The following is a 22,466-nucleotide window of genomic DNA, read 5'->3' as shown; positions in this document are numbered from 1 at the left end:
CTCTCAATCTTTTGATGATATTATGCACTGTAGATGAGATGTTCAAACTCTTTGCAATTTTACACTGTCGAACTCCTTTCTGATATTGCTCCACTATTTGTCAGCAGAGAATTAAGGGGATTGGTGATCCTCTTCCCATCTTTACTTCTGAGAGCCGCTGCCACTCCAAGATGCTCTTTTTATACCCAGTCATGTTAATGACCTATTGCCAATTGACCTAATGAGTTGCAATTTGGTCCTCCAGCTGTTCCTTTTTTTTTACCTTTAACTTTTCCAGCCTCTTATTGCCCCTGTCCCAACTTTGAGACGTGTTGTCATGAAATTTCAAAATGTCTCACTTTCGACATGATATGTTGTCTATGTTCTATTGTGAATCCAATATCAGTTTTTGAGATTTGTAAATTATTACATTCCATTTTTACGGTATTTACAATTTGTACTTTGTCCCAACTTTTTTGGAATTGGGGTTGTACATACAATGACATGTCATGGCAACATTTGGGCTTTCAATGATTTCTCTGAACTGTTCCTTTTCTGTGGCAGAATGATTGTACAGCATACATATTTAAAAAAAAAAACTAGATAGAACTCGATGCCAACGGCGTCGATGGGGATGCCTCCGCCTGGTAGACTACATGCCTTAAATTGTGATTTGGGGATGGACATTTGACCTCACAGTAATCTTGACCTATTGACCTCAAAATCTAATCAGTTCATGTTTGTCCCAAAGTGCGCAAATGGTGAAAGTTCAGTGAAATTTCTTTCATTTGCCTTGGAGATATTGTGTTCACAAGGTTTCCGGACAGACATTTGACCTCACAGTGACCTTCATCTTAGACCTTTTGATCTCAACATCTAAATCATTTCATCTTTGTCCCAAAGTGCACAAATGGTGAAAGTTTGGTGAAATTCCTTGCATTAGTCTTTGAGATATGGAGTTCACAAAGTTTGGGGATGGACATTTGACCTCCCAGTAATTTTGACCTGTGACCTTTTAACCTCAAAATCTAATCAGTTCATGTTTGTCCCCAAATGTACAAATGGTGAAAGTTTGGTGAAATTCCTTTCATTTGCCTTGGAGATATCGTGTTCACAAGGTTTTGGGACGGACGCACGGACAACCCGAAAACAATGCCTCCTGCACCTTAAGGTGGCAGAGGCATTAAAAAAAAAAAAAAAAAAAAAACCACTAGAATTTTCTTTGGGTTTTCTGAAGTCAACAAAGGGTCAAAAGTATACATACAGGGTCAAAAAAAAATTACATACACTCGCTTAGATTCATAATTCAGAAGTGCTGAGACTTCCAAAATGTCTCTTGTCTTGCCAAGGCCTCTTAACTTCCTGTTCGTGATTATGATTGACTACAGCTGGTCACTTCTCTGTGCCTTCATAAAAAAAAGTGTTTGTTTACAGCACTCATTGGATTGACCAACACACAATACAATGGGAAAGTCCAAGGAGCTCCGTGCAGATCTGAGAAAGAGGACCGCAGATGTACACAACTCAGGAATGTCAAAGCCATTTCTAAACAACTACAGATCCCAAGATCAGTTCAAACAATTGTATGCAAGTGACTGGGAGGTGTAGTCACTTTGCCAAGCCACTTTGCTTCAAGAAAACCTAAACTGTCACCCTCAGCTGAAAGGAAGTTGGTTCAGATGGTCAGGAACAACCCAGGAACCACCATGGCACAGTCCTGCTATGAACTGGAAGCTGATGGATCACTGTCTACAGTTCAGTGAGTTTTATCATCATGGACTAAGAATATCCAAGAAACAACCACCTGCTCCAAAATTGATACCTTCAAGCTTCAAGTTTGCAACTGACCACATGGACAAAGAAAAAGCCTTCTGAAAGAAAGCTGTATGGTCAAAAAGATTGAGCTGTTTGGCCACAATGACCACCATGTAGAGAGGAACACCATACCAGCTGCTGGTGATGGTAGCAGCATCATGCTCTGGGGCTGTTTTACTGCCAGTGGAACTAGTTCATTGCACAAATTGGATGGAATAATGAAGGAGGACTACCTCAGAATTCTTCAGCATAAACCATCAGAAACTTGAACAGGACTTGGGAGTTACAACAGGATAATAAACCTAAACATGCATCAGAGCTGGTTGTGGATGATAAAGCAGGCCAACATTAAGCTTAAAACAAGTCCTGACTTCAACCCTATTGAAAATATACAGACCATGCTTATAAGTCAAGTCCATGCCAAAAAAAAAAAAAAACTAATTTAATTGAACTGTACTGTGAAATATCCAACCAGAATTCTGCCAGAAGCTTGTTCATGGTAAACAAAAATGTTTGGTCAAGGTGAATCTTGTGAAGAGACATTTACCCAAATATTAGGTGTGCTGTATGTATAATTTTGACCCTGTGTTGATTTCAGAAAACCCAAAGAAAATTAAAACTTGTGCACCAAATTCTAGTGTTTTTTTTTTAATTAAAGATGTATGCTGTACATTCTGCCACAGAAAAAGAACAGTTCAAAGAAGTTACTGAAAGCCCAAATATTGCCATGACTTTCATATCCAATCATTTCATCTGAAAAGAAGACTTCAGACCACTGAGCAACAGTACAGTTCTTTCACTCCTAAAATGCTTCCGACATCATCTCCGGTGATATTAGGCATTCCCATTGTGTTCCCATTCTGTTGGAACCCATCAATCTCCAGCTTTGATGTTAACTTCCTTCTGTTGATGTTGGAGCACTGAGCTACCAGCTGCTTCTTGGTCAAAGTGGATATTTGTCTTCTGTTCATCCATAGTTTCTACATACATTCCATGTAACCCTCCTCCTTGGGCCTACTGTTATAGTAGCATTCCATCAATTCCATATTCTCGGTTCTAGTCCATGTACCCCCACTTGACATCAGCATGTCCTGGTCCCCTAACATCTGTTGCAGAACTTTTATATACATACAAGGCAAAATGAAGGCCACCACACATGTACTTAAATAAACTTGCATGCAAGATTATTGTTCCTAGGCCATCATGTATACATGCAAGTGTTTTAAGTACTGGTTAGTCAGTGGAGCATAAATCAGTGCTCTCAATGTTAACAGTACTTTTTAGTTGAGGACTAAACAGAGCATTATATAGTTGAGGGTTATACCTGTTAAAACTGTTAATATTATAGTCAGGCTGTCTGTTGTTGCCCAAATGAGGATGGGTTCCCTTTTGAGTCTGGTTCCTCTCGAGGTTTCTTCCTCATGTCGTCTGAGGGAGTTTTTCCTTGCCACCGTCGCCACAGGCTTGCTCATTGGGGATAGATTAGGGATAAAATTAGCTCATGTTTTAAGTCGTTCAAATTCTGTAAAGCTGCTTTGCGACAATGTTTATTGTTAAAAGCGCTGTACAAATAAATTTGATTTTTTGATTTTGATATTTTCCTCAGAGGAAGTACTGCTCTTGTTACTTAATTAAATACAAACCAGATTTTGTACTCATTTGTTAACCAAAGTTTGTGCTGAGATATTTCACAAGAAAATCATTGAAAAATTGTTATATTTTACGTTTGCGCTATGTGAATTTTAATTCTGATAATATACAATATATTGAGAAGATAAGTGATCAAGTGTGACATCATGGTGCAGTGGTTAGCATGGTCGCCTCACAGCAAGAAGGCTCTGGGTTTGAACCTTGCAGCTGACTGGGGTGTTTGTGTGGGGAATTTGCATGGTTCTCTACACGTTCTCCCTATGTGGGTTTCCTCCAGGCACTCCAGTTTCCTCCCACAGTCCAAAGACATGCGGGTTAGGTCAACTGGCTACTCTAAATTGCCCATTGGTGTGAATGCAAACTGTGAAGCAGATTATGATTTACATAAATTGCATGCAGTCATTGCGCATGTTATCAAATATAAATAATGAAATTAATGCACATATTGCACTCCTGTGGATTTACATATTTATACCTGTGATAGTAAAAAATCTTGCAGCTCTTGCTCTTGGTGAGAAAGCGTGATGACACGACCATCTCTGTGCACAACTCTGATTTGCTCCACTCCGATGTTCAACTGTAGCTGGATAGATCTGAGAAAGTTAAGACGACAGATCATTCAAGTATTCAATATTTGTACTCTGAATGAAATGACACACTCAACCACAATATGAGGTGTATCCTGATAGAATTCAGAAGCCCATATGGACCCTTTTCACGTGACGTCACGACAAACGCGGCCGCCATTTTGGACGTGTACTACCAGTAGTTTACCACAGCCAGCATTGAGGAACGGCAGCAAAGAAAGTGTTTATTTTCAGCAAGACTTCCATCATGCCACTATATTGTTGTGCACCTGGATGTAGTAACCATCAACAAACAAGGCAAGGTTTATCATTTTATCGGATCCCGACGGAGAAGATGGATAGCGGCCATTAACAGATTGGCAGCCCTCGGCATACCAACGCTTGTGTAGTGACCACTTTGTTGGAGGTAAGACGAATAAAATTAGCCAGAAAAGGCATTACATTGCTGTTAACATTCTGTGGCGGCGAGTGTGTAACCAAATAGGTTAAAATAACCCATTGTAACCTCTTTGTTCTTCTGTAGTAGCTATTGTTGACTAGCTAATGTCAACAACATCATAGCTGGTATGTTACTGTAGCAATGTTTACGTTCAGTCATTTGGATGACTGTTAAAACCTTTCAGTCTCAAGTTTTTCCTTAACTGTATTTACTAGTTTACTGTAATTATGATCCGGCAGCTATTTACACCGGATCCAGTGTAAATAGCTGCCGGAGCCAACGTCCGAGAATTAAGCAGCGCACTCCGGCTTGCTCCCGGAGTGTTCCGGCCGAGGTTCCGGAGCTCGCTCCGGCTTGCTCGCCCTCAAATTAAGCGGCTTGCTCCGGAGCAAGCCGGAGCGCGCTGCTTAATTTGAGGGCGAGCAAGCCGGAGCGAGCTCCGGAACCTCGGCCGGAACACTCCGGGAGCAAGCCGGAGTGCGCTGCTTAATTTGAGGGCGAGCAAGCCGGAGTGCGCTGCTTAATTTGAGGGCGAGCAAGCCAGAGCGCGCTGCTTAATTCTCGGACGTTGGCTCCAGCAGCTATTTACACTGGATCCGGTGTAAATAACTGCCGGATCATAATTACAGTAAACTAGTAAATCCAGTAAAGCCGGAGCGCGCTCCGGAACCTCGGCTGGAGCAAGCTGGAGCGCGCTCCGGAACCTCGGACGGAGCACTCCTGGAGCAAGCCGGAGCGCGCTCCGGAACCTCGGACGTTGGCGTGTATGTGTATGGCGATGGGTTTTTAACGACATAGGTATACAGATCATGTGGGCCGAAGTCAGGAAAAGACGAGGGCTTCGTGTACTTCCGTACGTCAGTGAACAATCCTGGTGGAAGCAGGTAAACGTCATTCTCCAAGCCTGCTAACCTCAATTTTTGCAAATACCTCTCCCTCTGCTCGCCCTGTAAATGCCCTACGTCGCTGGATAGTGAAGGTGTTTTCTGTATCTCGCTCCTTTTTCTTTTGTTTTTCGTTTGTCGCCTTCCTCGCATTCAAACTGATTCGAGCCGAAGTCCACTACATGTCCAAAATGCCGGTCGCGTTTACGAAGGTCACGTGACTGAAAAGGGTCTATAGACAAGAAAATAGACAAATATAATGTTCAATTTAATACATTTATTTTTGTAATGAAAAATTAAACCACTGTAATATTAATATATAGTATTGTTACAAGAGTATATCAGATTTAAAATGGGTGCAATTTATCCGATTATTAACATGTTAATTTAATCGTTTTAACATCAAATGTATTTCATGGCAATGTTATTAATATGGAAAGATTGGTCATAGACTGTGCCTTAAAATCATTAAATAAATTAGTGTCGTCACCGCTCCTACTGTTCTCTGTCAGCCATCATAAATGCATAAATTCTGGATAGTGAGAAAGTTCAACAGTTTAGAGCTGCAAGACGAAGGGGTGTTTCAGTATTCCCCTCACCAAGTTCAAGACCATATGAAACAAGGCTGTGAGCTGAATTCGATATGCCATAGCGCTTCCTTCTGATTAGCTTAATATTCTGGAATATTAAGCAACCATACTTCAAGACGGGTAGATTCCTACACGAAAACATCATACTCTGTGTGCTACTACCTCTGGTGCTTCTGCCTAGTGTGCAAGTCGAGCTCATAAATATTCAACGGAAAGATCACAATATGAGCAGCAAATTAGTCTCCTCAGTATTTTGCATTGTGATATTCGAGACAATGATATTCTGTATCATGGCTAATTTATACTCATTTTGTTAACCCATCACTAACATCAGTATGTTCAATAAATACTCAATACATCTATTTGTAATCTGGCTATAAGAGTCTAGGTCAGGAACCAGTACAGTAGTCTTACTTGCAGATTTGCTCATAGCCCTGCGAGGTGATGAGCACTTTGACGCTGGATTCGTAAACATCATTAATATTGGACCAATGAGCTTGAATCTGAGGATCTTCAATACGATTTGCCAAGCTATCAATTGTCCGTGCCGTTCTGAAAGAGAAAGACGATGATACACCAGCTTCTACAAACGTACACAGTGTGGATGTTCCTGTAATTCATGAATCTGCATTACCTGCTCCTAAGGAAAATATGTTTGGCTTGTTTGACTATTTTCTCCAGCAAGCCCTCGTTGTGCTGCAGCAAGCTGATCTCTGACTTATCATAAGCCATTGGCCCAGCCACACGTAGTCGCTTTGGAACAAAAGGAGCACTTGCAGGGTGGGGCATCACAGAGGAGCTCAGGGTCTGTTTATGGAACTTGACAGAAGCATTGACAAGATTTACTTAAACAAAAAAGTCTTGCTTTCTATGGGGGGGGGGGGGGGGGGGGGGGTTTCCAAATGAAAGCACGCCTTAGGTTAAATATGTCTATTATACTGATATGTCCGAGTTGGACTGTTAGAAAATGCCATGTATAGCCGCTCGAATTGAGAACAGGTTGAGAAAGGTATATACACTCACCAGCCACTTTATTAGGAACACCCATACACCTGCTGTTTTATGCAGTTATCTAAAATCAGCCAGTCCCTTGACAGCAACATAAGATTATGCAGATACAAATCAAGAGGCAACCCCGTAGAACAGGATAAAGCGGCTAGAGATAATGAGATAAAACAAATCAAGAGCTTCAGTTAACCCTCTGGGGTCGAGAGCTTCGCTGGCGAAGCTCAACAGGTTTAGAATGAGGTGGTCATGTATTTAGATAAACTCGAAGATATTTTTCAATCCAGCCACTGGAGGTGCACAAGCGTACTCTTGGTGCCGGTCCCAAGCCTGGATAAATTGGAGAGGGTTGCGTCAGGAAGGGCATCCGGTGTACAACTGTGCCAAATCTAACATGCAGAATGAAGAGAGAAATACCATATCGGCTTGGTCGGGGCCCGGGTTAACAACGACCGCCTCTGGTACTGTTGGTCAACAGGGTGCCGATGGAAAGCGTGCTACCATTGCACCAAAACGGAGAAGGAGAAAGAGAGGGGGGAGGCGTGTTCGGAGAAAGCGTGAAAGATAGAAGGGAAGGAGCTTAGAATTGAGGGTAGACACAATGTGGGAACGTTGACTGGCAGAGCGAGAGAGTTAGCAGGTATGATGGAAAGAAGGAAGTTGGACATTTTGTGTGTGCAGGAGACGAAGTGGAAAGGAAGCAAGGCCAAGAACATTGGAGATGGATGCAAGTTGTTTTATTATGGAGTCAATGGAAAGAGAAATGGTGTTGGTATTGTTTTGAGGGGAGAGTTGGTCAACAGTGTGATTGATGTAAAGAGGGTGTCAGATAGAGTGATGGGCATGAAGTTGGAGATTCAACTTGTGTAATCAATGTTTGTGTGTGTGTGTGTGTGTGTGTGTGTGTGTGTGTGTGTGTGTGCGCGCGCGCCCCCCACAGGTTGGATGTGAGAATGAAGAGTGTGTCTTTCTGGGAAAAGATGGATGAAGTGGTAGAAAATATACCGAGGGAAGAGCGCGTGCTGATAGGAGCAGATTTCAACGGACACGTTGGCGAGGGCACTGGCCTTGGCCAAGGCCGTTGCTGGGACATCTCCCCCTGAAGGTCACTGCTGTGAGACGCTCTCGCATTCCTTCCCCCACTTCCGCTTTTACCCCTAGAGTCACAAGCGGGTGCGTGACCGGCGCCATCATGGCTGCAGGAGCGGACGGCTGCTTGCTTGCGCTGGGTTACCTCTACCTCCTCCCCTCCCCCACCCCAAGTCCCGAGTTTTCATGTTGTAAAGTGCACTTGTGTTATTTTGTGCTTATGTGCTGAGGTGCTTTTTTAATGTTCCCACACTGTACTCCTCACAGGCACATAGTGTGGGGGTTGTTTTTTTTTTCTCCTCCCCTCTCCTCATGTTACTCTGCATTTTTTCTTTTCATCCCTGTCTTCCTGTCCTGTCTACTCCCCCTCTGTCAATTGTGTGTATGTAAGGACAGGTTGATGGTCAATTTTGCTGGTACTTGTGACTAGTGATAAAGGGTTCATTCATTCATACAAGCTGGAATTAAAATGGATTTTTGGGGGGTTAGCACCATTTGATTTACACAACATGCCTACCACTTTAAAAGGTGCACTTTTTTTTTTAAATTGAGAGACAAACAATAAGATGAAAACACAGAAATCCGGAGTGTGCATAAGTATTCACCCCCTTTCGTATGAAACCCCTAAATAAGAGCTGGTCCAAACAATTCACTTCATAAGTCACATAATTGGTCGATTAAGATCCACCTGTGTGCAATCAAAGCATCACATGATGTCTGTATAAAATCAGCCTGTTCTGGAAGGACGCTGACTCTGCTACACTACTAAGCAAGCAACATGAAAACCAAGGAGCACTCCAAACAGGTCAGAGACAAAAGTTGTGAAGTATAGATCAGGGTTGGGCCATAAAAAATATCCCAAATTTTGAATATCCCACAGAGCACCATTAAATCCATTATAGCAAAAGGGAAAGAATATGGCACCGCTACAAACCTGACAAGAGAAGGCCACCTACCAAAACTCACAGACCGGGCAAGGAGGGCATTAATCAGAGATGCAACAAAGACACCAACGATAATGCTGAGGGAACTGCAAAGACCCACAGTGGAGATGGCAGTATCTGTCCATAGGACCACTTTAAGCCATACACTCCACAGAGTGGGGCTTTATGGAAGGGTGGCCAGAAAAAAAAAAAAAATCACGTTTGGAGTTCGCCCAACAGCATGTGGCAGACTCCCCAAACACATGGAAGATTATCTGGTCAAATGAGACAAAAACAACTTTTTGGCCATCATGGGAAATGCCATGTGTGGCACAAAGCCTGAGAACACCATCCCTACAATGAAGCATGGTGGTGGCAGCATCATGCTGTGGGGATGTTTTTCATCTACAGGGACAGGAAAGCTGGTCAGGACTGAAGGAAAAATGGATGGCAAACCATTCCGGAGGAAAACCTGTTTGAGTCGGCCAGAGGTTTGAGACTGGGACGAAGGTTCACGGTCTAGCAAGACAATGACCCTAAACATCCTGCTAAAGCTACAGTGGAGTGGTTTAAACGGAACATTTAAATGTCTTGGAATGGCCTAGTCAAAGCCCAGACCTCAATCCAACTGAGAATCTGTGGCATAACGAAGATTGCTGTACACCAACATAACCCATCTAACTTGAAGGAGTTGGGGCAGTTTTGCCTTGAGGAATGGGCAAAAATCCCAGTGGCTAGATGTGCTAAGATAGAGACAACCCAAAAGAATTGCAGCAAACAGTGGCTCTATACACTTTTTTTTTTGGGGGGGGGGGGGGGGGGGGAGGAGGAGATATTTATGCACACTTCAGATTTGTTTGTTTTTTCCATCTTGTTTGCATCACAATAAAAAAACAAACAAACAAACAAACATGCACCTTTAAAAGTGGTAGGCATGTTGTGTAAATCAAATGGTGCTAACCCCCCAAAAATCCATTTTAACTCCAGCTTGTAACGCAACAAAACAGGGCAAACACCAAGGAGTATGAATATTTTTGCAAGGCACTGTACACAGGAAAAATGACTGAGCAATTTTTCCAGAGTTAAAAGTATTTCTCAAAAATAGCTACATTTTTGCTCTATTTTGAATTTAGAGGGTAAAATTTGGAGTTGGAGCAACATTACAGAGTAATTGTGTAACAAAATTGAGTAAAATAGTACTCAATTAATTTAACTCCTCACTGAATAGAGTCAAATACCAAAATAAAGTTAAATATCAGATAAATGAAGCTGTTGTAAAAATCAGTTTTCGAACCGTGTTGGAACGTGTAAAAAAAATTTGCCTTCCCCATTATGACTTGACCTGATGGGATGAAGAGTTAAATCTGATGGGATTAAAAGTTGGCAGTGGGAGGGTGTGGCAGTGGGGGCACGGCCAAGCAGCAGTCTGTGAATGGAGGGCGGGGTCGGGGAAGGTAAGTGGCTAAGTCACTCCACCTGCTGTTAATTTGTGCGCGCACGCAGGAATGGAGCATAAAAGGAGAGAGCAGAGAAAAGGGTCTCTCTCCCCAACCACAACGCATGTGAGAGTAAGCGAGCGAGTGAAAGGAAGAGAAAGTGAGCAAAAGAAAGCTGAAAAAGCAAGCTGAAAAGTAAAAATAAAGCATTTGTGGAAACATTATCTCTCGCCTGCCATGCTTCTGTGCTCCACCCACATCACGGTTTTTACTCTTCTCATTGAATGGAAATTTTTACCCTTCTCACTGAATACCCCTCCCACTGTTATCCCAAAACAATAGGACATATATTTTTTGATGGCCAGTTAACTGTCCAAATCAGTGGAGCAGATTTAAGTTTTTGTGCTTGATACATTCCTAAGGCTGAACAGAATCACCTCAAGTGACCAAAACGGTTCGTCACAATGGAATGTTTTTTCACACATTCCAACACAGTTCTAAAACTGCTTTTTGCAGGATCTGAACTTATTTGCTTTTTTTTTTTTTAAAAGTACAATAATGACATACATACTACATAGATATTATTGTAGCTGAACTTGTGCCAAATACAAAAATCATATGACTTTGAAAATGCTGCTTAGATTTGTTGAAATTGACAAATTCAGAGCATGCCAAAATCATTATAGTGCCAGAAAATACCCTCAGAACCCAGAGGGTTAACGTTCACTTCCAACATCAGAATGGGAAAAATTGTGATCTCTGTGACTTTCACTGTGGCATAGGTGCTGGTGCCAGATGGACTGGTTTGAGAATTTCATAAACTGCTGATCTCCTGTGCCTTTTACACACAACAGTCTATGGAGTTTTACACAGAATGGTGTGAAAAAAAAAAATTTGAACAAGCGACAGTTCTGTGGGTGGAAACACCCTGTTGATAAGAGGGGTCAGAGGAAAATAGCCAGATTGGTTTAAGCTGCCAGAAAGAATATATAGTCACTCACAATCTCTCTTTACAACTGCGGTGAGCAGAAAAGCATCTTCTGTAATAGCAGAAGATCACGCTGGATCCCACTCTTGCCAGCCAAGAACAGGAATCTTAGAATCAAAAACAAGTTCATAATAAAGTGGCCAGGAAGTGTACACAAGTTCAGTTATTTAAATCAGGCAAAGATCACAAGAGCCTACAATCAGCCAGACAAGAGCTGCACCAATGATATTAACCCACCTCCAAAACTGTTCCAGACCTAACATTCAAACCAGTGGATTTTGCATATGAAGAGTTCTCACCTCAATAACATACCCACTCCAAAACAATAATTTAAAAGAAAACACACAACAAAATAGACAATTGGTATAGATGAGAAAAGATGTTTTCACACTACAATATACCAGAAAAACATGGACAGGAACATTTTGCTAAGGGCTTAACAGTTTTCATCAAATATCTCTTTCAGGTGGTTGCAGTATTTAAAACTCATTTGTGAGGAGTCAAAATTTGAGAATCAGGCTCAAGACATGAAATCTAGATTTTGTAAGCTTTGAGGGTGCGGCTTTAACTGAGGGTGCAAATCGCCAAGACGTGTTTCAACACGTTTTGACCTCTCAACGAAAGACCCATGTGGCTAAAAATAGTGCAAGACCATGCTTTATAACCATCATCGCTATACTTTTAAATTAAACAAAATTATTAAATCCAACTAACAATGCATAATAATAAAGTCCAATATTAAAAGAAATCTTCCCTGATCCACCTGTGACAGTCTTCAGAAAGGCACCAATCGAAAAAGAGACAGACTGAAGAGCTACCTACCAGTTTCCAAACACGGCTCAGTTTTTGGGAATGTTTAACTGTGGTACATGCAACCATTGTGCAAGCATCATTCAGAGCAAAACAATTTGTGATGCAAGAACACAATAGAAGACCAATGGCTTTATGAACTATAAATCTGAGTTGGTTGTTTATAGCCTACTGGTGTCTTTGTGGGTATCAAGAAATTTAAAAGAGCATATTGCTGAACACAAATATGCAATCAGTGTCAATAATGAAGACTAGCCCATGGCTAAGCACTATAAAGAGACGCACCACAGCAACCCTTTGTCCTTAAAAGTGCACATCTTGGATATATTTAGGAGCAAGATCAATGTAATTCTCTTGTTTTATATTAAAGTGTGTATTCTAGACCAATTTCGTGTTTTTTTTTTTTTTAATATGAAAGTATAAACACTCATTACACACTCATCCAGAAGGGTAATTTTGCACAAGGCCATCTGTCTACAGCAGAAAAAAATAAAACGCATCTGGAAAAATCCCAAGGGAGTCTGGAGCCAAATTCGTGACGTTATCTGCGGAAGCGTGAGCAGGCTGCACGAGCTTTGCAGTTTAAGTGCACAGCCACTGTAGACCAAGCGCTCCCATTTCTCTCTCATTGTCTGGTCTTTTGGAAAACGATGAGTACTAATCCCATCAAGATGGGTGTTGCTACACCCTCCTACGATACCATCTGTTGACCATTTTAATAATTACGTGATAACGTTGAAGAAATTTGCAGAAAACCACCAGGTCGTTTTCTCAAACAAACCAGCGCTGACACAGGATTCAGGGAGAGACGTCCCGTAGATGACGTCATGAAAATCAACGTTTGCCGGAAAATTCAAATGCCAAGTTTTTTCAGAGCCGGACCAATTCGCCTCAAATGGCTTTATTTCAACCGAATTTTTCTGGTATTGCGCAAGGTAAAAAAAAATTGCAGAGAATGCAGAATGTTACAGATATTTGACCAAAATTTAATATAAAATAGGAGCGTTACATTGATCTTGCTCCCAAATTTACCCATTATATGCACTTTAAACTTTGGTCAAATATCTGTCACATTTTGCACAATTTTTTTTTTTTTACCTTGTGCAATACCAGAAAAATTCAGTTGAAATCAAGCCATTTGAGGCAAATTCGTCTGCCTCTGAAAAAAACTTGGCATTTGGATTTCCCGGCAAACATTGATTTTCGTGACGCCACGTGCGGGACGCCTCCTTCTGAATCCCATGTCAGCGTTGGTTTGTTTATGAGAATACGACCTGGTGGCTTTCTGCAAATTTCTTCGTTATCACGTAATTATTAAAATGGTTAACAGATGTATCGTAGGAGGGTGTAACAACACCAATCATAATGGGATTAGTACTCATCATTTTCAAAAAAACCGGACAATGAGAGAGAAATGGGAGCACTTCGTGCGAGGCACACGGAAAAACTAGCAACATGCAACAGACCACAGCATCATATGCGAGGCTCACTTCATAAAGCCCGACAACTTGGAGAACTATTTGCAGTGGGAAATGGGCTTCAAGAAGCAACTTGATCTGAAAAGACAGTTCCATCTGTTGGAATGCCCAAAGCAACACCGTCTCCATCTGTGTCAGCGTCACCAAAGGAGCCAGTCGTGTTTGTCTCCCCTGACAGAAGGCGAAGTGTTGCATCCACCGAGGCCCTCGAAGCAGAGGACCAAGCAGAGCCGAGAAAAAGACCAAGAAAATCAGCAATTCACAAGCTGACTGTTGCCAAGGTAAGAAATAAGAGACACTATACTCTAAATTAGGTGTTCCTGTGTTTGTGTAGTACACGGATAATGTTATTTATTGACATACACAAAAGTAAACAACACAAAAGCGCCGGGTGAGAATACACTTACTTCACATGTATCAAGGGATATGCGTGTCAGGGCTTGAGATCTTGGGACCTGTCAAACACATTAAATATGTATACAACCCTGCTTAGCCAATTCCATGTGTGTATCTTATGAAATCTTTCTCCTACAGTAGCCAGTACTCTTCTAAATGAATAAATGTATAAATACATAAAAGTAATTAGAAAAATATGATTTATGTAACACTAGATAGATGAGCAAAATCACTAGCTGCTAAACTTGGTCTACACAGACTGTGCACTGAATTCATGCAGGGTCTCTCTGCCTGCTGGCAGATCCGCACGTCACGAATCTGGAACAATATGGCTCCAGACTCCCTTGGGATTTTTCCAGACGTGTTTTTTTGTTGTTGTTGTAGACAGATGGCCTTGTGCAAAATTACCCTTCTGGATGAGTGTGTAAAAGGGACATACTTTCATATTAAAAAAACAAACAAACAAACAAAATAAAAAAAAAAAAAAAAAAAACCCACTACATTGGTCCAGGATATGCCCTTTAAGGTCAAACAAAACCTAAAAATACATGCTGTTTGCCGATCATGGCAAGTGCCCTGATGTGCCCTCCGCATGTTTAAATTTAAAATAAAACTTGATAATTTATCCAGTTTAAAAGCTATTGCGAAAAAGAGGCTTACTTGGATTCAACCATTTGCAGTGAAACCAGATAACCACCTGTGATGTCAATGGCACACTAGAATGTCATTTACCTTTGTTAAACAGAGCCATCAAATAAAGGCTTCTAATACTTTTTTTTTTTTTTAAATCGCCAGGCACTACCGTGCGCTATGCGCGGGTGCTTTCACTGCTTCAGACGGGTGGAATACAGAGAAAGATTTTCACTGTGCTCCAATGTATGTAACAAAGACTTCTAATTTTAAAAATCTAAATCAGTCATCTTCTGTAACCATGTGATTTTTACTAGCAACAAAATACGCGAATCAACAGACTTCACTTTTACTCTCACTCTGCTAGATAACGCATATGCAATATGGCAGTGGGATTGTTGACTAGTATCTTTTGTCAGAAAGATACTAGTCAACAATCCCACTGCCATAGCAATGTGATTCTTGTCTAAAAAGATCGCTTTTTCTCAGTGAATAAAAACAAACAAAAGCATGTCACATAAAATGATCAATGAACGGGCTTATTATAGTGTTGTTTACAACAACTTAGTGTGATGAATCCACAACATCCACTAGCATCGGTCAGTCATGTAGCGTGTGGCTGTGTGGATATCATCTGTCAGAATAAAGGAGTTTTTATTTTTGGGCTTGGTTAATCTTTAAAGATTCAAGGCACTGAAATTATATTTATTTAAAAAAAAAAAAAAGTCTATGCATGGGGTGACTGAAGTTGTTGCTTCAGTGTGAAACATTTTAGATCTGGAATTCCAGGTCTTAATGAGGAAATAGATTATCGACATTTTTTGTGAGGGGGGTACGGGAAGCTACAACAGGCCTAGTAAGCTGACGGCAGATGAAATGTGCTCTTGATAGATGCAGAGAACCTCCCAAGAGGCCAATTGGCCTACAGGGCAGCAGGATAAAATAAAAAAAACTTGTGATGGTTCATTTTATCTGTTTCTCTGTATGTGTGTAAACTCATGTCAAGTGCTGTTCAGTACTAAAAGGTAAATTATATTAATATTCTGTGCATTTACGATTTGGAGATGCATTTCTTGCATGGATGGCCATTTATTTATTTTTATTATTGCTGTTGTTTTGAAGTGGGTAAGTGAAAGATCTCGTATGCAAATCAATTGGTCTGAAAGTCTACCCAATGGAATTGTTGGGTCTGACCGTTCAGGGCTCAACATTAACTTTTTAATCAACTTGTCCAGTCAGACAAGCAGCATGATTTTTCCACTTGTCCTGACAAGCTTTTTATTACTTTTATTAATAATTTTTATAATAATAAAATTTAAGTTTTTTTATTACTTTTATTTACTAGTTAAATGAAAAGAAAGTGATTAACAAAGTTCATCAAAAAGCAGGGATAATCATTATGCTTTCATGATTTAATTTTTTAATAAAATTCAAAAGTTTAACTGACAAACAGAAATTATCCAATGCCCCATTATAGTGCAGGTGTTGTTATAACCCATTACCTGATGTGCAATTTTAAGGAGTTAGATTCACCCAAATTTTGATTAGTTCAGTAAAACTTGTAGTATAAATTAATTTAAAGAAATAAAACCAAAAGGAAACAAGTTGGACATAACCGTGACAGAATCACTTTGTGAATGAAAAACTGGGAATTCAGCAATGTCAAAATTCCTGTGAAATCTTTTACGACATTTGCTATGGTTAATAATAATAATAATAAAAATATATATATAGCGCCTGTGATTTCTGATAACCCATATTATTGGCCAATACTCACCACTCAAAAAAAATATTCTCCCCAGAATTGTACAAAAATTATTTTTGAATGGTGAGTATTGGCTGATAATATTGATTATGAGAAATCACAGGCTTTTTAAAAAAATCAATATCGGTGCCAAAAATCCCTCATGGGCCCTACTGTTTAGAGGTAGGGTTGTTGGTGCAGCTCCCCCCCCCACTGATTATAAGCACCCATGTTCTTTACCTGACTAATTACCTGAATGGTGGTGTAGTAGTCACAGCAAAAAGTTTTGGGGTTCAAACCTTTCTGTGTGCAGTTTGCGTGTTCTCCCTGTGTCTACGTAGGTCTCCTCCCACTTCAAAGACATGCAGATTAGGTTATTTTAGAAAAAAATGTTGCACTTGCACGTCACTCTGGATAACAGCATCTGCTAAATGCCTCTAATGTGTATATGCACCTTTCTCGTTCATTTGCATTATGCCCTAAAGAAGGCATGAGCTATAACACATGGGGATTTTAACAGTGCAGCTAGAACCTAATAATAAAGACATTTTAACCGAAGGAGTATCTTGGTTTGGACTGTCCCCTCCCCCCCTTTTCCCATTGGATTTTTTTCCCTTGACAACATAGAGCACCTGATTCAAACAACATTTGCAATGAAGATTTTTAAATATACAACATGCCTACAACTACAATCTATTACACCTACAATCTTTTGTAAAATGTTGTTTTTGAGCTCCTTCCAAGTGCATAACTTTGTGCATCAATGCAAGAGGTACATGTACAAATGCTCATTCCTTTAGCTTTAGCCTGGTGAGTGTCGTAGTGGATTTTGCCCATCATGTGAAAACTGGCTGGAATAAACCCAAGTCGTCATGGCAGTCCATGACATGACACTAAATCAATCAGATTTATGGGAACTTGTTTCTGAATTCAATTCTAAACAACTTTCATGACTTAAGGGCCACTGTGCATGTATACACATGCTTCTAATTAACTGGTATAACAGCATTTACAGGGAGAATTTCTTTTTGTGTACCTCTCTAATAAGTTGGTGCAAGTTGTGTTCCAGCACATATAGATGGTCATCTGGTTTGGCTTTGTCTGGTGAAGCTCTCTGGTTCTTTTTATCCGTAGTAGAGTGGCACAATGAGATGGAGAGCTGAAGTCCTACAATTATCAAGTGGCTGTTAGCTATATACAAAAAGCATTGTAAAACACACCTCAATGGATATACAGTGCTGCTTGAAAGTTTGTGAACCCTTTAGAATTTTCTATACTTCTGCATAAATATGACCTAAAACAATCAGATTTTCAGACAAGTTCTAAAAATAAAGAGAACCCAGTTAAACAAATGAGACAAAAATATTATACTTGGTCATTTATTGAGGAAAATGATCCAATATTACATATCTGTGAGTAGCAAAAGTATGTGAACCTCTAGGATTAGCAGTTAATTTGACCACCCCAGGGTCCTGAATGATTTTAGGCCAGTCGCCCTGACCTCCTTGGTTATGAAGTGTTTTGAAAGACTTATGAAAAGGTTTATTTTACTTGGCACAGAGAGGTTTCTGGACCCTTTACAGTTTGCTTACAGGTCCAAACGAGGGGGTAGAGGATGCCATTGCCACTTTACTACACGTTATTTAAACATCTTGAGGGCAGCAACACACATGCAAAGACTTTATTTGTGGATTTCTCATCTGCTTTTAATACTATTTTACCACATATTTTAGTTGATAGGCTGATTAGCAATTTTAAGTTGGACCATGGCTTAGTAGGGTGGATTCTGGACTTTTTAATTAACAGAACCCAGCAGGTGAGGGTAAATGGGGTATTTTCTGAAAAAATGACATCCTCTACAGGATCACCTCAAGGATGCGTTTTGTCTCCTCTGCTTAACATCCTGTATACTGATGACTGCCGTAGTCAGTATGCAAACTGACACATACTGAAATTTGCAGATGATTCAATTATTCTTAGCCTTCTCCATGGAAATGAAACAGATCATGGTCTCGTTTTAGATGATTTTATTGCCTGGCGTGACAGTTCTCACCTTCACCTGAATGTCACAAAAACAAAGGACATGGTCACTGACTTTAGGCGCAACCCCCTCCCTGCTCTGACCACTATCAAGGGGCAGGCTGTGGGCGTGGTAGACTCTAAGTACTTGGGTAGTTGGATTGACAAGTTAAATTTTAATATTAACATAGAACACATGTAAAAAAAAAAGCCAACAATGTCTCTTTTGTTTACGTAAGCTAGCCAAATTCAATGTTGACAAAACCATGATGACTCTTTTATAGATCCTACATTGAATCAGTTTTATCATTTTCTATATCTTGTTGGTATAATAACCTCAGTGTGAAAGCCAAAAACTCCCTCGCCAAAATTGTGAAGGTCAGTGGCAAAATCATAGGTGCCCAGCAGAGCAGCCTCACTGACCTGTACAAGAAAGCCATCTTGAGGAAGGCCGAGTCTATTTTATCTGTCACTGCCCACCCTCTCCACTCTGAATTCCAGCTACTTCCATCTGGTTCACGCTTTAGGTTCCCCTCTGTCAAAACCAACAGGTTTAGATCCTCATTTGTCCCCAGTGCCATTTCCCTGTTAAACTCAGATCCTCACTGATCACTTGGCTTGATTTCTGGTGTTGTTTATGGCATTTTATGGTGTGCTGATGATTTTATTTTATGATTTTTTTTCTTTTAATCTTTTAACTTTTTAATGACCAATTGCACTTTATGGTCTGTCCTGTGTTATGTGTTGTCTATATGTGTTTATGTTGTCTTGCTGCACACTCAATCGCCCCTTTTGGGGACAATAAAGTTGAAGGTTAATTTGAAGGTGAAATTAGTGTCAGGTGTTTGTCATCCCATTGACTGAAAATCAGGTGTGAGTGGGCACCCTGTTTTATTTAAAGAACAGGGATCTATCAAAGTCTGATCGTCACAACACGTTTGTGGAAGTGTATCATGACACAAACAAAGGAGATTTCTGAGGACCTCAGAAAAAGCATTGTTGATGCTCATGCGGCTGGAAAAGGTTATAAAACCATCTCTAAAAAGAGTTTGGACTCCACCAAACCACAGTCAGACAGATTGTGTATAAATGGAGGAAATTCAAGAACATTGTTACCCTCCCCAGGAGCGGTTGACCAACAAAGATCACTCCAAGAGCAAGGCGTGTAATAGGCGACGAGGTCACAAAGGACCCCAGGGTAACTTCTAAGCAACTGAAGGCCTCTCTCACATTAACATTAGCCAATGTTCAGGAGTCCACCATCAGGAGAACACTGAACAACAAATGGTGTGCATGGCAGGGTTGCAAGGAGAAAGCCACTGCTCTCCAAAAACACCACTGCTGCTCGTCTGCAGTTTGCTAAAGATCACATGGACAAGCCAGAAGGCTACTGGAAAAATATTTTGTGGATGGATGAGACCAAAATATAACTTTTTGGTTTAAATGAGAAGCATTATGTTTGGAGAAAGGAAAACACTGCATTCCAGCATAAGAACCTTATCCCATCTGTGAAACATGGTGGTGGTAATATCATGGTTTGGGCCTGCTTTGCTGCATCTGGGCCAGGACGGCTTGCCATCATTGATGAAACAATGAATTCTGAATTATACCAGCGAATTCTAAAGGAAAATTTCAGGACATCTGTCCATGAACTGAATCTCAAGAGAAGGTGGGTCATGCAGCAAGACAACGACCCTAAGCACACAAGTCGTTCTACCAAAGAATGGTTAAAGAAGAATAAAGTTAATGTTTTGGAATGGCCAAGTCAAAGTCCTGACCTTAATCCAATCGAAATGTTGTGGAAGGACCTGAAGCGAGCATTTCATGTGAGGAAACCCACCAACATCCCAGAGTTGAAGCTGTTCTGTATGGAGGAATGGGCTAAAATTCCTCCAAGCTGGTGTGCAGGACTGATCAACAGTTACCGGAAACGTTTCGTTGCAGTTATTGCTGCACAAGAGAGTCACACCAGATACTGAAAGCAAAGGTTCACATATTTTTGCCACTCCCAGGATATGTAATATTGGATCATTTTCCTCAATAATTGACCAAGTATAATATTTTTGTCTCATTTGTTTAACTGGGTTCTCTTTATCTACTTTTAGGATGTGTGTGAAAATATGTTTTACAGTAGGTCATATTTATGTAGAAATAAGCCTCGGTCACAACCGGCCGTACGTGCTCCTATGGCCGGTCTACGTGCAAAAAACGCAAAGAAACGCACGGAGGGCGCGCGTGTCACGTGCTGATTTTCGAGCTGTAGACTGGCCGCAGAGGTTCTTTGTCATGTCAAACTCACTCTACGGGCAAGACAAACTTACGGCCTCGTGTGTCTTCCGTACGGCCGATGTGCGTCTTTCGTATGATTTGCTGGTGTCAGGTTTGGGCAAAATGTCAATTTTTTTCGTACGTCGCACTTGCGGACTCCGTATGTGTGTCGTGCCCCCCACATACGTAATTAGTGCGGCCAACGCACGTTCAGATATTTCATATGTCATCCATGTGTGTCAAGTAAGTCGGCCGTGCATTGGCCGTACGGCGAGAGGGCGTCAATCGCACAAAAACTCGGGTATATATGTCAGCCTCTAGCTGTGTGGGGATCTTATTTTTATTTTTGCTGTGATGGTTTGCTGTGATTTATTTGGGTTGCTGTGATTTTGGTGTGTTCACAATTGGTTGATTGCTGTGATTTCACTGTGTGCTGCTAATTGACTGCTACCTACACTGATCTTGTATTTGCGGCTCTCTAATTGCTTAGATGGATCAGCTGTTTGGACAATTATTACCTGACCTATTGAAGCACTTGAAAGACGAAGGGGTGGGGTATAAAAAGAGGACCTTTTCAGTATTAAGGAGGAGTTCAACAGGGCGTGAAATCGTTAAGAGGTGCCCATGGAAGGTGTGAGGCCGGTAACGGTCCCCGCCCTGCCGGGGACGCGGACTTCTCGGATTCGGGTTGTTTGGGAATGCAGCCCAAAGAGGGGACGTGGATTTCTCGGAGTTGGGTTGTTTGGGAATGCAGCCCAAAGAGGGGATCGGACGCCGCAGCAGATGCGTAGTTACCAGTGGAAGATCAGCGGGCAGATTGAAGGAAGGAACGAACGGATGAAGGAAGGAAGGAAGGAATGAACAAACAAACGAACGAACGAACATAAACAGTTTTTTTTTCCTCTGCCTGCGCTGTTTCCCTGATTTGCTGCCTTCTTTTGAGGTGCGTCGGCTGCGGACTTAGGAAATCGTGACCTAGCCAACGGGAATCTGGAGTCAACTGTACTTAATTCAACGCTCGCTAACGACAGGGTAAAGGGACGCAAGACTTCTCCTTTCCTGCTGTTTTTGCCTTATTGTGTAAGTCGGCATTGTTTGATGCTTTCTCTTTTATTGCCCGAGGTGTGCGCTGACTCCAGGCGAGCCATAGACGTTTTTGGGAATCCCCCGCTGCTACCCGGACGCTGGAGCTGTGACGTCACGCGCAGGGCTTCCCCACGATTTCAGCGCTTCTGGAACTGGGATTCCTCTTTGCGCGGACTGCGCACTGCTGAGACGGGACAATGTTATTTTTCTTTTATTTTTTTCTCTTTGTAGCTTGGTGCTATTTTTAAAGGATAATTTAGTTATCCATTTACTAAATAAAGCATGCATTTTTTTTAAGCTTCTGTTTTTGTGATCCTTCCGTGTCCTGGGCATTTGCTGTTAATTAAAGGGTTAAAAAGTGCCTTACGGCCGACATATAAAGCTGCAAGGGTGCCTACGGCCATTTGTACACGTAGGCTTTGATTGAGAGAAAACCCAATTTCATTTAATTTCATAAAAGGTGTCAGAGACGGAGGAGAGAGAGAGACAGCGGCAGAGAGGGAGGAGAGAGAGATGGCGGCAGAGAGGGAGGAGAGAGAGATGGCGGCAGAGAGGGAGGAGAGAGAGAGGACAAGGAGCAGTGAGGAGGAGGATGAAGACCACGACAGTGGCCAGCAGGCCAGGAGTTTGAGACGAAGTCTTTGCGGAGG

The 22,466-nt window shown here is 41.3% G+C and overlaps 1 protein-coding gene across 5 annotated transcripts in view; it reads right to left on the bottom strand.

Moving 5' to 3' along the window:
- Positions 1-22,466, bottom strand: part of med17 (mediator complex subunit 17) — a 173,155-nt gene that overhangs the window by 70,180 nt on the left and 80,509 nt on the right. For all 5 annotated transcript variants that reach the window (XM_060905912.1, XM_060905913.1, XM_060905910.1 and 2 more), the window contains exons 8-11: positions 17,480-17,610; positions 6,579-6,763; positions 6,359-6,496; positions 3,920-4,037 (exon numbers count right to left, since the gene is read on the bottom strand). In XM_060905912.1, the coding sequence (XP_060761895.1) occupies positions 3,920-4,037; positions 6,359-6,496; positions 6,579-6,763; positions 17,480-17,610 (572 nt within the window). The remainder of the gene's footprint in view (positions 1-3,919; positions 4,038-6,358; positions 6,497-6,578; positions 6,764-17,479; positions 17,611-22,466) is intronic.

The sequence above is a fragment of the Neoarius graeffei genome, chromosome 23 (assembly GCF_027579695.1).
Source record: "Neoarius graeffei isolate fNeoGra1 chromosome 23, fNeoGra1.pri, whole genome shotgun sequence".
Taxonomy (NCBI): Eukaryota; Metazoa; Chordata; class Actinopteri; order Siluriformes; family Ariidae; genus Neoarius; species Neoarius graeffei.
Note: the sequence above shows the minus strand (reverse complement) of the source record. Positions and strands in the feature narration are given on the sequence as shown.